The 16,059-nt window shown below is 33.4% G+C and overlaps 1 protein-coding gene across 3 annotated transcripts in view; it reads left to right on the top strand.

Moving 5' to 3' along the window:
• Window positions 1–16,059, top strand: part of LOC148944301 (uncharacterized) — a 149,441-nt gene that overhangs the window by 95,129 nt on the left and 38,253 nt on the right. For 2 of the 3 annotated variants that reach the window (XM_089099777.1, XM_089099779.1), the window contains one exon: window positions 7,924–8,116. In XM_089099777.1, coding sequence (XP_088955903.1) covers window positions 7,924–8,116 — 193 coding nt within the window. Of the gene's footprint in view, window positions 1–4,437; window positions 4,547–7,923; window positions 8,117–16,059 lie in introns of all 3 variants that reach the window. The other variant, XM_089099778.1, reaches the window with a different exon arrangement.

Below are 16,059 nucleotides of genomic sequence, written 5' to 3'. Positions count from 1 at the left end.
AAGTATGAAATAGCCAAGTACTCATCCCAAACTCGAAGTTTCAGACAACAAACACCTATGAGTGACTAAGAATCCTAGCTATGAAAAGTCCAAAAAGCAAACTATACCTCCCAAATCATATTTTTCTGAAAGGACACACCTATGAAAGGCTAAGAAATCTAGCTCAGAAAAGTCAAAAATAGCAAATTAACCATCCCAAATCATATGTTTCAGTCAACACACACCTACGAATGGCTAAGAAATCCTGCTCATAAAAGTCAAACTATAGCAACCCACTCACCCCAAATCATAGGTTTCAGACACCACAAACCTATGAAAGACTAAAAAATCCGGTTATGAAATGTCAAAAATAGCAAATTACATATCCCAAATCATAGGTTTCAGACAACACTCACCTATGAAAGGCTAAGAAACCTAGCTCAGAAAAGTCAAAAATAGCAAACTAGTCAACCCAAACTATAGGTTTCAGACAACAAACACCTATGAAATGCAAATAACTCCAGCTAAGACTAGACAAAAGTATTAAACAAACCAGTCAAACTAAAAGTTTTCTGACAACACTCTCCACAGAAAGACACAGAAATTAAGCTCAGACAAGTCACCAATCTAGCAACCCATATTGCACCGAACAGTGTTCTGACACCACACACCATCGAAAGACTAAGAAAACTAGCTCAGAAAAGTCAAAATAGCAAACTACTCATCCCAAACTATTGGTTTCAGACAACATTCACCTACGAAATACTAGAAAACCTTAGCTCAGAAAAGCCTGAAATAGCAAACTACACATCCCAAATCATAATGTTCTGACAATACAAACCTATGAAAGTCTAAGAAACCTAGCTCAGAAAAGTCGAAAATAGCAAATTACACATCCCAAATCATAGGTTTCAGACACCACACGCCTATGAAAGACTAAGAAATCCAACTCTGAAAACCCCGAAATAGTAAATTACACATCCCAAACTATTTGTTTCAGACATCATTCACCTACTAAATACTAAGAAACCTTAGCTCAGAAAAGTCTGAAATAGCCAACTACTCATCCCAAACTCGAAGTTTCAGACAACAAACACCTATGAGTGACTAAGAATCCTAGCTCTGAAAAGTCCAAAAAGCAAACTACACCCCCCAAATCATAGGCTTCAGTCAACGCACACCTACGAATGGTTAAGAAATCCAGCTCAGAAAAGTCAAAAATAGAAAATTAACCATCCCAAATCGTAGGTTTCAGTCAACACACACCTACGAATGGCTAAGAAATCCAGCTCAGAAATGTCAGAAAATAGCAACCCACACATCCTAAATCATAGGTTTCAGACACCACACACCTACGAAAGACTAAGAAATCTGGTGATGAAAAGTCGGAAATAGAAAATTACATATCCCAAATCCTAGGTTTCAGACAACACTCACCTATGAACGGCTAAGAAACCTAGCTCAGAAAGGTCAAAAATAGCAAACTAGTCATCCCAAACTATAGTTTTCAGACAACACACACCTAAGAATGGCTAAGAAATCCAGCTCAGAAAAGTCAAAAGTAGCAATCCACCCATCCCAAATCCTAGGTTTCAGACAACACACACCTATGAAAGACTAAGAAATCCAGCCCAGAAAATTCAAAAATAGCAAACTACATAACCCAAATCATCGGTGTCAGTCAACATACACCAATGAAAGACTAAGAAACCTAGCTCAGAAAAGTCAAAAATAGCAAACTACACATCCCAAACTATTGGTTTCAGACAACATTCACCTATGAAATACTAGGAAACCTTTGCTCAGAAAAGCCTGAAGTATCAAACTACACATCCCAAATCATAGGTTTCAGACAACACACATCAACGAAAGACGGGTGCACGGGGGGGGGCACAGGGAGGGCCTGGGGGGGCCGGGAGGCCATTGGGGGACCGGTGGAGGGCCTTTGGGACCCGTTGGTCCTTTGGGGGCTCGAGGGGCCTTTGGGGGGGGCCCGGGGATGGCATCTGAGGGTCGGTGGAGAGCGGTTGGGGAGCTGGGGCGAGATGGAAGCTTGGGGAACCATGGTGGCCCTTGTTGCTCCTTTTGGACCAAGTCCGACCGGTGGGCGCTAGATGGTCAGGTTGGGAGCCAGGGGATGGCCGGTGGGGGTCTTGGTGGGCCTGTGGGGGCACCGGTGGCTCTTTGGAAGCCCGGGGGACCATTGAGGACCGGGGGAGGGCCTCTGTGGTCCGGGGGCCCTTTGGGGGTCCGGGGGCCCTTTGAGGACCAGAGGAGGGCCTTTGAGGGTCTGAGAAGGGCGTTTGGGGGGCTGGGGCTCTTTGGGAGCTTGGGGGACCTTTGAGTACCGGGGGGCTTCCTTCGGGGTTGGGGTGGGGGATTGGAACCCTTTGGGGTTGGGGTAGGGGACCTCACAACACTGTTCAAATGGAACTTGTGTATTATAACGACCACAGAGTTTCACCCTCAAATTCTCTTCTAAAACCTTTCTTAAAATCTTCTTTCAAATGGCTCAAACTGTTTCGCCAAAATAATCCCATAAAATAGATAAAACGGTTTCACCCAAATAATCCATAAACGTAATTTCAGCGTGTTCCTTTTGTATGGCATCTGTGCGCTAACGCATTTCAAATTTCTAGGAAACCCTTTCCTACGTTAATCTCTTCATCTCATAAATTTTCCTAGCTAAACTATTAGGGTTTCGTTAGAATATCAATTTATCTCTCCGACTTAAAGCTCCGTGAAGCCGTATTTAAAAATAGAATTTCTATCTCTTTAGACTCCCGCATAATTCCAAGATAACATGTGATGTCAATTATGATTCCTGACACTAAAGATCAATGAAGCCCTTTTTAAAAATAGAATATTAATTTTTCTCTCTGACCTAAAGAACGTTTATCCCTCAGACCTAAGATTAAAGAAGCCTTAATGTTTCTTAATTCTCCCCTTCGTGAATCAATAATTTCCCCTAGCGATTATGTAAATAACTTTAAACTGTGCTATTTATCAGGTAAAGCTAACAAAACAACAATGAAGCCATGTTTGTTTCTTAATTCCCCCTTCCTCAGACCTAAGATTAAAGAAGCCTTAATGTTTCCTAATTCTCCCCTTCGTGAATCAATAATTTCCCCTAGCGATTATCTAAATCAAGTTCACAGGTGCTATGCTTGTGAATCAATAATTCCCCCATCGATTATGTAAATCACCCCTCATGTCATTCGCACGTGACCAAACAACAACAACAACAGATCGATTGACCTTGACACACCCACATTAGACTCGATCGATAATCCTTGAATAAATTATGTCCCGTCATCCCCACGCCCGTGAATCAATAATTCCCCCAGCGATTATGTAAATCACCCTTCATGTCATTCGCACGTGGCCAAACAACAACAGATCGATTGACCTTGACACACCCACTTTAGACTCGATCGATAATCCTTGAATAAATTATGTCCCGTCAACATTAAACTAAATTGTAGATGGCAGCAGGGGTGGGTGACACGAGTCAATAAGGCCCTTCTACTTATATATATATATATATATATATATATATATATATATATATATATATATATATATATATATATATATATATATATCCTCAGCAAAGCAAAGGCTACAGATATTTAATGCCGAATGAGCATATTTTTACGCTTCAAATCTTAATGTTCAAATCTCAAGTCACAACCGAGAAATGAAGACTTCGGATGAAATCTTGACAAACAAAGATTCGTTTGTCACGCAAACACAGGTTTGAAACAACGTTTAAAGAGGCAAAAAATGTGTGAAAATAAAGCATAAAATTGTCAAACACAAAAGTAGTCCATAATTATCGCTCACTCTATATTTTCTAAGTTTTGTTCGATGTTTCAAGTTTTGAATATCACGCTCGAAATTCGACAAAAGTCTTCTTTGGCAACTCTTTTTTCGCTGAAATTCAACAGCAATCAGCTAAATTACCAATGGATTGGTTGCGAAATATAAAAGTAATCTATGACTTAACAAAAAGGACGTGCATAGCCTAGATCTAAATTATATGCTAGCGGAATTGGAAAATTATGATAAGAGAGTCAAATAAGGTTTCAGAATGTAAACGGCTCTTTAGAATTTGACTCATTGTCAGCAACAATCTTATCTGGATTTATGGGAAAACGGAACATGAGATATGGTGCATACGATATTGAGCCATAAGATATGGTACCGCCAATGTGGTCCACCTTGAACGTATGATACCCATATTAGAACATTATTCAATAACTTAACGTCAGATATGAAGGGCCAAAAATAAATTAACAGTTTTCCTATCTCTACGTCCTATTATTCCCAACATAATGATACAACTAATTATGATAGCTTCTCTTGAACGTTGCTACTGTCAGTAGACGTAGATCGTGTTTGAAATAGATATTTGCTTGGCAATCCTTAGACTTTAGTAATAATCCTTTTATTTAGACACAAAGATAAAAGAATGGTTATTGCACACATGGCAAGACACACCCGAATAGAGAAGTTTTTCTGTGGCATATGTGGAAAAGGCTCGAACTGGCAGTCTGTTGTCCGGGTAGGACTGTATTAATATAGCAATTGGTTATGGTATTGTAATACTGCATGGACGCTACTAATCTCTTTGTTTCATGTTGCCTTTAAATTGTAGTATTGCATGCTTGTACATGCTCTAGATTAGTTTGGTTAATGGAAATACTTTCGAAGGGTGGGTTAAAATGCTACCTACCTTCTTTAACAAGGTTTCCTTGTTACCTTTTCTGCTGTCCTTCGAGAATTCTATAAATTATAGCAGATTTAAATCTATATAACTATTAGTGTCGGTAACTCCCAGCCAATCACTCACCTAAAAAACATATATGACTTTATTCTGCGGGCACCTCAAGCGAGTATTTCTCCATTGTACAGCCTGATTAAGGTGGTTTCCAATCCTCACAAGAGAGTATACGATTTTCTTTTTCTTATGACTGTCGTCCGGCAGGCCTAATGTTATTGGGAAAACCTAATGTTATTCGGAAAATATAGAAGTAAAGCTATCACAAGTTCTTTATATTCATAAGGAACTGGTTTTCCCAGTAGGTTTCACGTAATCATGACCTAAGGTATTCATGGGAGTTAATAAAATTATATTGCTGAAAGGAGAGTTGTATTTCAAATTAGACACGTTTTTCTATGCGTCTGGTTGAAAGAAGGATTGAAAATCACAAGGCTGGTTTCAACAGTATAACAGATATTACATACTAGTATATCCTGCGCAAACCTATGTATGGAATGATTATGGCTGTCAATGCGGCCGAGAAATTTTGTACAAGACGTTTATTTTCCAATCCAATAAATGAAACACCGAAACAATGCAGTATCTTAGTGTTGAATTGACTATATTCTTTTCTAAAAAGTGAACTTTACTTTGAAAAATTCCTCATTGCGGACAAATTTTGGAACATATACTTATTGCATCCATGTTCATTTCCTAATTTTTGGAAATAAATACGACCGTACGACACAATTCTTTGATGTCTCCGACTTAGACCCCTTTTTTTTTCTTGAATTTTTTTAAAGTTACTTCTTTTTTTTTAGCATTACTAAGAATTTGTAGCTGCATTGCGCATTAAGTTACGGCTTAAAGGCATATAAGAACAGATTTTCTGTCAATATTACTTTCCAAAAATATACCAGATTTCTAGCTCTACTCATGTTTACGCCATCTCTCTTTTCTACTGAATGCGAGATGATGTGGGCACACCTTCCCTAAAAAAAAAAACAACTACCAAAATTCGAACCGAATGAAACAAAAATACTTAAAAAATGGCTTTGCTATTTTGTGTTCGGCTTTCTAGTGCAGATTCAGAGGGTCGGGCTTCCCCCCCCCCCCCCATATTTTTCTTGGCGCCCTCATTCCGTGTTTTTTTTCTGTTTTTCACTCTTTTTTTAAATAAATTTGTCGATTTGGTCAATTATTTCCGCCCTTGTCACATTGCCCTCCCCCACCCCCCAAAAAAAGAAAATTGCTCTAGATCCGCCCTTGTCGACATCCCCCTCAAATAAACGAAGTTTTTGCAATGCATACATATATCCAAGTACACGTCTTCGTTTTTCTAGATTTGTCTTACTTAAAGGATCTTTGCCTTATTTTAGAACGTCCGGGCTTTTCGTGTTGATATAGTGATCAAGCTTTTTACATTGTAAATATATACCGTTAAAGTTTCGGTGTTTCGTCTATTTCCACCAAATTAGAAGTGTCTTAAGATCATTACCAAATTCTTAAAGTTCCTTTTTGACAAGTTTCTTTCAATATTTTACTTTTGCTTGATTCATTTCTTCAAAGCAATTTTGGGAGATGTTTCATCTGTTGATGGTGTTTTTCACTGTGGGGCCGTTCTTTTGCACTAAGATCTTACATCTAAGATCTCACATATTTCTGCAAAGATTTCTGTTCTTTAAACTCATCTTTGTTCTAAGATCTTACACCTCCCTGATGTTAGCAAAAAGTGTGGAGGACGCCGTCTTTCTGCCATATAGAACAATGATGAGAAAACTTTGATGATCTACTCATCATTGTTCTCAGACCGTTGATCAGAGCAGAATGATGAAAGACGTTTGAATAAAAACGACCAAAGATCTTAGTTCAAAGATTTCACTTTTAAGTGTTTTCTTACAAAAGATGTAAAATGTTAGCACATTGATGAGTGAAAAAACGGCCCCTATGTTTCAACTAACCCTTCCTTATCATTTGATCTGAGGCTACCTACAGCAAACCCTTCGGCAAATGTCTTCCTGATTCTTATTTTTAGCCACAATCGAAATTTCTTGGCATGACTTTTTCTTCTTTGCTTCAACTTAGAACCTAAGTTATATAAGTGGTATTGTTATTATTACGATGAAAACGAAGCGAAAGTAAAAAAAAACGAGCATGACATTTCAGTAAGATAGTGGAATAATAATTTTTTTCCCTCACTACTAATAATAAAGCCCGAATATTTCGGTTTGAGTTCCGAAAGCCTTGATCAACCGAAAGAAAAAAAAGAAACAAACAAAATACAAACTTAAAAAACTCACATCTAATGATGTTAATTAATATAACTATCACCATGCAACCTGGCAACAAAACAACAAAGCAGAATAAATAAGGTTGTCTATCTGATAAATGTAATGTCTTCAACTTTATATCGCAATGCCACAAGGCAACGAAACAACAAGACATGCCACATTTGATTGTTTGGCTGATATAAATTATATCAAAAACATTGAGTTGTTCTGAAGTTGTTGTCCACAAAGAGTTGCTCTTTTTGTATACATACTGCATGATATAACTGCGGTAATTTTTAGACATATGCGTTTGAAATTTAAATTAAGCCGATTTTCATGTTTTTTTTATACAGCTTATTCCTGTCATCGAAAAACGTTTTAAAACCAAAACATAATAAAGCCAAGTTAAATATATAATTCCATGTGTATTCAAGGGTGTTGGTATAGTTTTCAGCAGCTCGGGGGGGGGGGGGGTAAATGATGGTTTAGTGAAACACTTAAGAATGGTGTAGCTTTTTGTTTTGCATGGGGTCGAAACCCCAAATATTCTTGACCCTTATCCTACTTGCATACAAAACAATGTGCTTAAAAAGGTGTTAAGCGGAAAAAAAAGTTTAGTAATCGTACACAATGGCTGCATAATGTGAGTGAATAAAACGCCATACCCAGGAAAGGGTCATATCCAGTGGTTTCTCTTTCTTTCCCTTTGTAATGGCTATCGGATACCCCAATCCACATTTAGTGAGGTAAGTCGCTGATAGAACATAAATGAAAAAATGAACTTCATTACATAGATTTTTTGAATCTGTATACCCAGCTTTATATGTTGCCAATTAGCTTAAATATTTCTTAAGTTAGTGCTGTTTCGTGACTAATATGGTGTGGGGACTATACGTATTTTATTTTTAGAAACATTTCAAGAGAAGAAGTATTACAGCATATAAGGAATGAGCATTATGACGGACAACCTTTAGCGGCGAGTTTGGTTGGTCGTGACCTAACCTGGGCACTCACTCCTAAGCAGCCCGTATCAGGAAAAAATATTCCTGCTTTTCGATGTGGGGTCTGTAACCAGGTCTCTAACTGGAAACATGTAATCCAGGTATATTAGTGATGTAATGCTGTTGGTTTTGCTGTGGGAAATATATATACTTTTAAGACAAAGGATGCCCTTTCTTTTATTTGTTTTTTCCTTTCTTCATTACTAATTTTTTAAGCAATTGTTGGAGCGTTCATCGGGGATTAAGTACTCAATTAATTGAATTTTAATGCTTTTTATAGTTTTTTTGCTTCTTTTATGGCGTAATGCGAGTAGTAAGGCCATAGGCACTTGAAAACCTACACGCAAACCTACGCCTGAGGCATGGATATGTTTGGAGGTTCTCAAGTAATTGGGTTACCAGGGTCATTTGCCTATTACAATGACCTTCCGGTTTTTCTGGTAGGTAATTCTAATCTAGAGGTCAATACATCTTTCAAAGAGGAACGATAACGCAATACCGGTCCTAGTGTGATTGATTTTTCGGACAATTGCCTTTAGTCAAGAATAGTTTGTTAGGAGCGTGTCGTTGCTAAAGCTAACTCTCATTGGAAAAAAGGGGTATAAAGCTTTTTTGTTTTTGATAAGAATTGCACAATGAATGTATCGTTTGACGTGAGCATTTTTTATGAGCCAATCAGAGGTTGTTCAATATACGATAACTTGATTTGCGGTTGGGATTTGAATAAAAGAAATGGTTATGTTATTTGCTTGCATGTATAGGAATTCCCATGTTATTTGCTTGCAGGTATAGATATTCCCATGTTATTTGCTTGCATGTATAGGAATTCCCATGTTATTTGCTTGCGTGTATAGTAATTCCCATGTTATTTGCTTGCATGTATAGGAATTCTCATGTTATTTGCTTGCGTGTATAGGAATTCCCATGTTATTTGCCTGCATGATTAGGAATTCCCTTGTTATTTGCTTGCATGTATAGGAATTCCCATGTTATTTGTTTGCATGTATAGGAATTCCTATGTTATTTGCTTGCATGTATAGGAATTCCTATGTTATTTGCTTGGGTGTATAGGAATTCCCATGTTATTTGCTTGCGTGTATAGGAATTCCCTTGTTATTTGCTTGCATGTATAGGAATTCCCAAGTTATTTGCTTGCGTGTATAGGAATTCCCTTGTTATTTGCTTGCATGTATAGGAATTCCCATGTTATTAGTTGTTAAGTCCATTGCTTTGTGTTTTTACAACCAATCATGTTACACTCCCCACGGTATTTTAAAATATTTTTTGTAATAAAATGATACCCGAATCCACTTCCCCGCTTTTGGCTCCACTTAAAGTGATTCCAGTTCTGAATCTGCTGGCACCAACCCAGGTTCCAGTCCCAATCCCAGTTTCAGTGATTCTGGTCCTCTTAGTTTCGGTTGCGCCACTTCTGCTCCCTGATATCACCGTTCCGATTCCACCAAACCAGTTCCAAATTACATCAGTTCCAGAATTTATTATGCAGCTGTCCTCGTAGCAATCTATGGCAGGTCATTGACAGTACCTAGTTTATTATAGTTGGGGGGTCATTTGGAAATGGTTTTATATATTTCCCCCTGTAAAATTAAAACTTTTAAAACATACAGAGATTACCTTCTAAAAAGAGGGCAACCCCCTCTTTGCATTTTAGATGACAGTTAAGTTTTAACATCACTCCTTAGTTTTAGCAAAATATTTGATCTATTTCAATATCTTTTCATCTTTAATTTTATATTTTCTTGATTTCAATATTTTAATCGACAAGTATTTTTTACTCTGTTAGAACTATTTTGGATTTGTGGTAAGTATTTTTGTATTTTTTAAGAATAATTTATTGTTTTGTAAGAAATATTTTGGATTTCTTAGAAATTTTTTAACTTTTTAATAATTATTTCGGTTTCGTAAGAAAAATTTAGATTTTGTTTGAACTTTTTATATTCTGTAAGAACTATTTTTGATGTTGTTAGAAATCTTTTTGTTTTGTAACATGTATTTCGAATTTTGCAACAACTATTTTTTATTCTGTTAGTACTATTTTGGATTTGTCTAAAATATTGTTGTATTTCGTAAGAACAATTTTTGTTTTTTAAGAACTATTTTCGGATTTTGTTTGAACTTTTTGTATCCTGTAAGAACTACTTTCGGTGTTGTTAGAATTTTCGTGCTTTGTGACAAGTATTTCATATTTTGCAGAAGCTATTCTTAATTCTATTAGAACTATTTTGGATTTGTGTAAAGGATTTTTTCTATTTTTAAGAATAGTCTTGGTTGTTTAAGAAGTATTTTCGATTTTCTTACAACTTTTTGTATTTCGCAAGAATTGTTTCTGCTTTGTAAGAATTATTTTTGGAATATGTTTGAATTTTTGTATGCTATAATAACTACAGGGTGTTTAAAAAAAATGTACTCACACTTAGAATAGCGAGAAATCCTTTGTTTATGAATATACAGCAAAATGGAATAGCTTCAAATATAGAAGACAAATATGATTAGGAATCATGTTCATTAAGACGTGATTCATTAATGTGATTAAGGACACTGTTCAAGCGTCTGCGCTGGAAATGCCACATTCCAACACCAATTTATGCCCTAAACGAAGACGATCCTGACCGGTGAGTTGAATTCTGTGAATGGTACCTGGCGAAATGTGCAGAGTTTCCACACAAAATTGTTTGGAGTTATGAGGCAACCTTTAAATTAAATGGCATCATTAATCCCCATAATTGCACGTACTGGGCTCCTGTAAATCCTCATGTAACTCTTAAAGACCATTTCAACTTGCCAGGAGTAACAGTGTGGTGTGGGATATCTGCACTGGGCATCATAGGGCCATTTTTTATTACTGGAGCGGTTACTAATGAGAGCTACCTTAACTTGCTTCAGGAGTTTGTTGGTCTACAAATTCCTGAGATGTCTGGTGATGACGGCAAAATTTACTTTCAGCAAGAAGGTGGCCCTCACGCCCTTGGACTTCTTTCTGTGAGGATATCTCAAAGACGAAGTTTATCGCACAAAACCAAGAACAAATGAAGCTTTGAAAATGGAAATTGAAAGACAATGTCGCAATATTCCTAATGACCTGTTTCGTGATGTTTGCGAATCCCTTGGTGCGCTTTATCCGCGTTGTCTGGACAATAATGGCCATCAATTCGAACATTTGCGAACATAATTCCTTAATCACATTTGTCTTCTATATTTGAAGCTATTTCATTTCACTGTATGTTAATAAATAAAGGATTTCACGTTATTCTAAGTATGAGTACATTTTTTTGAGACACCCTGTTCTGGGACGTTGTTAGAAATTTAGTGTCTTGGAGCAAGTATTTGGTATTTTGTACCAAGTATTTTTTATTCTGTTAAAACTATTGTGGATTTGTGTAAAGTATTTTTTGTATTTACTACGAATAATTTTTTGTTTTGTAAGAACTATTTTGGATTTATTAGAACTTTTTATATTTTTTAAGAATTATTTCTGTTTCGTAAGAACAATTTAGATTTCGTTTGAACTTTTTATATTCTGTAAGAACTATTTTTTATGTTGTTAGAAATCATTTTGTTTTGTAATAAGTATATCGAATTTTGCAACTACTATTTTTTATTCTGTTAGTACTATTTTGGGTTTGTCTAAAAAAAATTTGTATTTCGTAAGAATGATTTTTGTTTTTTAAGAAATATTTTTGGATTTTGTTTGAACTTTTTGTATTATGTAAGAACTACTTTCGGTGTTGTTAGAATTTTAGTACTTTGTTACAAGTATTTAATATTTTTCAGAAGCTATTTTTAATTCTGTTAGAACCATTTTTGATTTGTGTAAAGGATTTTTTCTATTTTCAAGAATAGTTTTTGTTGTTTAAGAACTATTTTCGACTTTCTTACAACTTTTTGTATTTTGCAAGAATTGTTTCTGCTTTTTAAGAATTATTATTGGAATAAGTTTGAATTTTTTGTATGCTATAAAAACTATTTGGGATGTTGTTAGAAATTTAGTGTCTTGAAGCAAGTATTTGGTATTTTACAACAAGTATTTTTTATTCTGTAAGAACTATATTAATGTTGTTATAATTTTGGTGTTGTGTCACAAAAAAAAATATTTTGTTTTACAGCAACTAGTATTCTGTATTTTGCAGTAGCTATTTTTTTTATTATATTAGAGCTATATTTGATTTATTTTTAAATTACTGTTTTATGTGAGAAATATTTTGATTGTGGTTAGAATTTTTTGTATTTTTTAACAAGTATTTTGTATTTTGCCGCCAAAAACTTTTATTTTCTTAAAACTATCTGGGTTTTGCGTATATTGGGTTCGTTTTTTTTTAGAGTTAGTGTTGTTATTTAAAAACCATTTTCGAATTTTGTATTATGTGCTAATTCTTTTCTATGTAGTTATAATTTTCGCGGGTTGTTTCACGTTTATAATATTTTTAAGTATATATTTTTTATTGTGTAATAACTTTTAATAATTTTAGTTGTTTAAGAACTATTTTGGATTTTCTTACAACTTTTTCGTATTTTGCAAGAATTGTTTCTGTTTTGTAAGAATTATTTTTGGAATATTTTTGAATTTTTGTATGCTATAGGAACTATTGGGGATGTTGTTAGAAATTAAATGTTTTGAAGCAATTATTTTGTACTTTGCACCAAGTATTTTTTATTCTGTTAGAACTATTTTGGATTTGTGTTAACTATTTTTTGTCTTTTAATAATAATTTATTGTTTTGTAAGAAATAATTTGGATTTCTTACAACTTTTTATATTTTTAAGAATTATTTCTGTTTCGTAAGAACAATTTAGATTTTGTTTGAACTTTTTATATTCTGTAAGAATTATTTTTGATGTTGTTAGAAATCTTTTTGTTTTGTAACAAGTATTTCGAATTTTGCAACAACTATTTTTTATTCTGTTAGTACTATTTTGGATTTGTCTAAAATATTATTGTATTTCGTAAGAATAATATTTGTTTTTTAAGAACTATTTTCGTATTTTGTTTGAACTTTTTGTATCCTGTAAGAACTAATTTCGGTGTTGTTAGAATTTCCGTGCTTTGTGACATGTATTTCATATTTTGCAGAAGATATTCTTAACTCTGTTAGAACTATTTTGGATTTGTGTAAAGGATTTTTTCTATTTTTAAGAATAGTTTTTGTTGTTTAAGAAATATTTTTGATTTTCTTACAAATTTTTGTATTTTGCAAGAATTGTTTCTGCTTTGTAAGAATTATTTTTGGAATATGTTTGAATTTTTTGTATGATATAATAACTATTTGGGATGTTGTTAGAAATTTAGTGTCTTGAAGCAAGTATTTGGTATTTAACACCAAGTATTTTTTTATTCTGTTAGAACTATTGTGGATTTGCGTAAAGTGTTTTTGTATTTACTACGAATAATTTTTGTTTTGTAAGAACTAATTTGGATTTATTAGAACTTTTTACATTTTTTAAGAATTATTTATGTTTCGTAAGAACAATTTTGATTTTGTTTGAACTTTTTATATTCGGTTAGAACTATTTTTGATGTTTTAAGAAATGTTTTTGTTTTGTAACAGGTATTTAAAGTTTTGCAAAAAATATTTTTATTCTGCTATTACTATTTTGGAGGCTACTAAAGTATTTTTTTATTTCATAAGCCTGATTTTGTTTTTTAAGGAAAATTTTGGAAATATTTTGGACTTTTTTGTATTATGTGAGAAATACTATCTTGGTTGTTGTAATTTCCTTGCTTTTTTTCACTTATTTCATATTTTGCTGAAGCTATTTTTAATTCTGTTAAAACTATTTTGGATTTATGTAAAGGATTTTTTCTATTTTTAAGAATAGTTTTTGTTGTTTAAGAACTATTTTCGATTTTCTTACACTTTTTTGTATTTTGCAAGAATTGTTTCTGCTTTGTAAGAATTATTTTTGGAATAAGTTTGAATTTTTTGTATGCTATAATAACTGTTTGGGATGTTGTTAGAAATTTAGTGTCTTTAATCAAGTATTTGGTATTTTGCACCTAGTATTTTATATTCTGTTAGAACTATTGTGGATTTGTTTAAAGTATTTTTGTATTTATTACGAATAATTTTTGTTTTGTAAGAACTATTTTGGATTTTTTATAACTTTTTGTATTTTTTAATAATTCTTTCTGTTTTTTGAGAAATGATTTGGATTTTGTTTGAACTTTTATATTTTGTAAGAACTATTTTTAATGTTGTTAGAAATCTTTTGGTTTTGTAACAAGTATTTTATATTTTGCAAGAACTATTTTTTATTCTGTTAGAACTATTTTGGATTTGTCTAAAGTATTTTTATATTTTGTAAGAACTATTTCCGGATTTTTCTGAACTTTTTGTATTCTGTAAGAACTGTTTTCGATGTTTTTAGAATCTTTGCTATTTTTGAAAAGAATTTTATATTTTGTATTAACTATTTTTTATTCTTATATAACTATTTTTGATTCGTTTAAAAAAATTTTTATAATTTTTAATAATAATTTTTTTTTTTTAATAAATATTTTTGATTTTTTATTAATTATTTTATTTTTTAAGAATTATTTATTTTAAGTAAAAATTATTTTTAGAATACGTTTGAACTTTTGTATTCAATTAGAACTATTTGGGATGTTGTTAGAATTTTCATATTTTGAAGCAAGTGTTTTGTATTATGTAGCAAATGTTTTTAATCTGTTAGAACTATTTCGGATTTGTGTAAAGTAGTTTTGTACTTTGTAAGAATATCTTTGGTATTGCAAGAACTATTTTGGATTTTTTTTAACTTTTGTGTTTTTTTTTAAATTATTTCTGATTTAACAAACCATTTGAGATTTTTTTTTAACTCACATTAAAATTCGATTGTTAAAACTGAAAAAAGTTTTTTAATTTTCAAAATAGTTCTAGCATCAAAATAATGTGAGTTTCTTTTATATTGTTTCTTTTTCGTTGTTTTGCTGAGGACGGCCCTTAGATATAGGGTCGAAATATTCATTTAAAATTGCATTCCACTGTCTTATAAAATTTTCCCTGTTGTTCTACTTATTGTTTATGATGGAAAGGTAGTGTGGTCTTCGTCACCAGTACAGAAACTTCATTCAAGAAACGTGATTAAACACGTTTTGAAACTACATGCTATTTGTATGCCTTTCCTTGGCACCTTTCCAAACGAGCGGGGATTCCCCACTGGTTCCTACACATTGCAAAAAAAGTGAGCAGTACGAAAACTCCCCACTGGTTCCTACACATTGCAAAAAAAGTGAGCAGTACGAAAACTCCACGTTTTCAACCGGACTGGTTTTTTAGGGACCAATCGGGAGAGATATGTAAAGTCGACATAGCTTTATTTCATTTTTTTAAGGTTCATTTAGACGAGGTTACGTGGGCCCCCGTAACCTCCTCTCAATGAACCTGAAGAAAATGAAATAAAGCTCTGTCGACTTTACATATCTCTCCCGATCGGTCCCTAAAAATCCAGTCCGGTTGAACACGAGGAGTTTTCGTACTGCTCACTTTTTTTGCAATGTTTAGGAACCAGTAGGAAATCCCCGCTCGTTTGGAAAGGTGCTAAGGAAAGGCATACAAATAGCATGTAGTTTCAAAACGTGTTTAATCACGTTTTTTGAATGAAGTATCTGTACTGGTGACGAAGACCACACTACCTTTCCATCATAAACAATAAGTAGAAAAACAGGGAAAATTTTATAAGACAGTGGAATGCAATTTTAAATGAATATTTCGACCCTATATCTAATGGCCGTCCTCAGCAAAACAACGAAAAAGAAACAATATAAAAGAAACTCACATTATTTTGATGCTAGGACTATTTTGAAAATTAAAAATCTTTTTTCAGTTTTAATGATCGAATTTTAATGTGAGTTAAAAAAAAAATCTCAAATGGTTTGTTAAATCAGAAATAATTAAAATAAAAATACAAAAGTTAAAAAAAAATCCAAAATAGTTCTTGCAATACCAAAGTTATTCTTACAAAGTATAAAACTACTTTATACAAATCCGAAATAGTTCTAACAGATTAAAAACATTTGCTACATAAT

This window comes from Artemia sp. Qi Xiang Cuo, chromosome 14 (assembly GCF_049724085.1).
Source record: "Artemia sp. Qi Xiang Cuo chromosome 14, ASM4972408v1, whole genome shotgun sequence".
Lineage (NCBI taxonomy): Eukaryota > Metazoa > Arthropoda > Branchiopoda > Anostraca > Artemiidae > Artemia > Artemia sp. Qi Xiang Cuo.
Note: the sequence above shows the minus strand (reverse complement) of the source record. Positions and strands in the feature narration are given on the sequence as shown.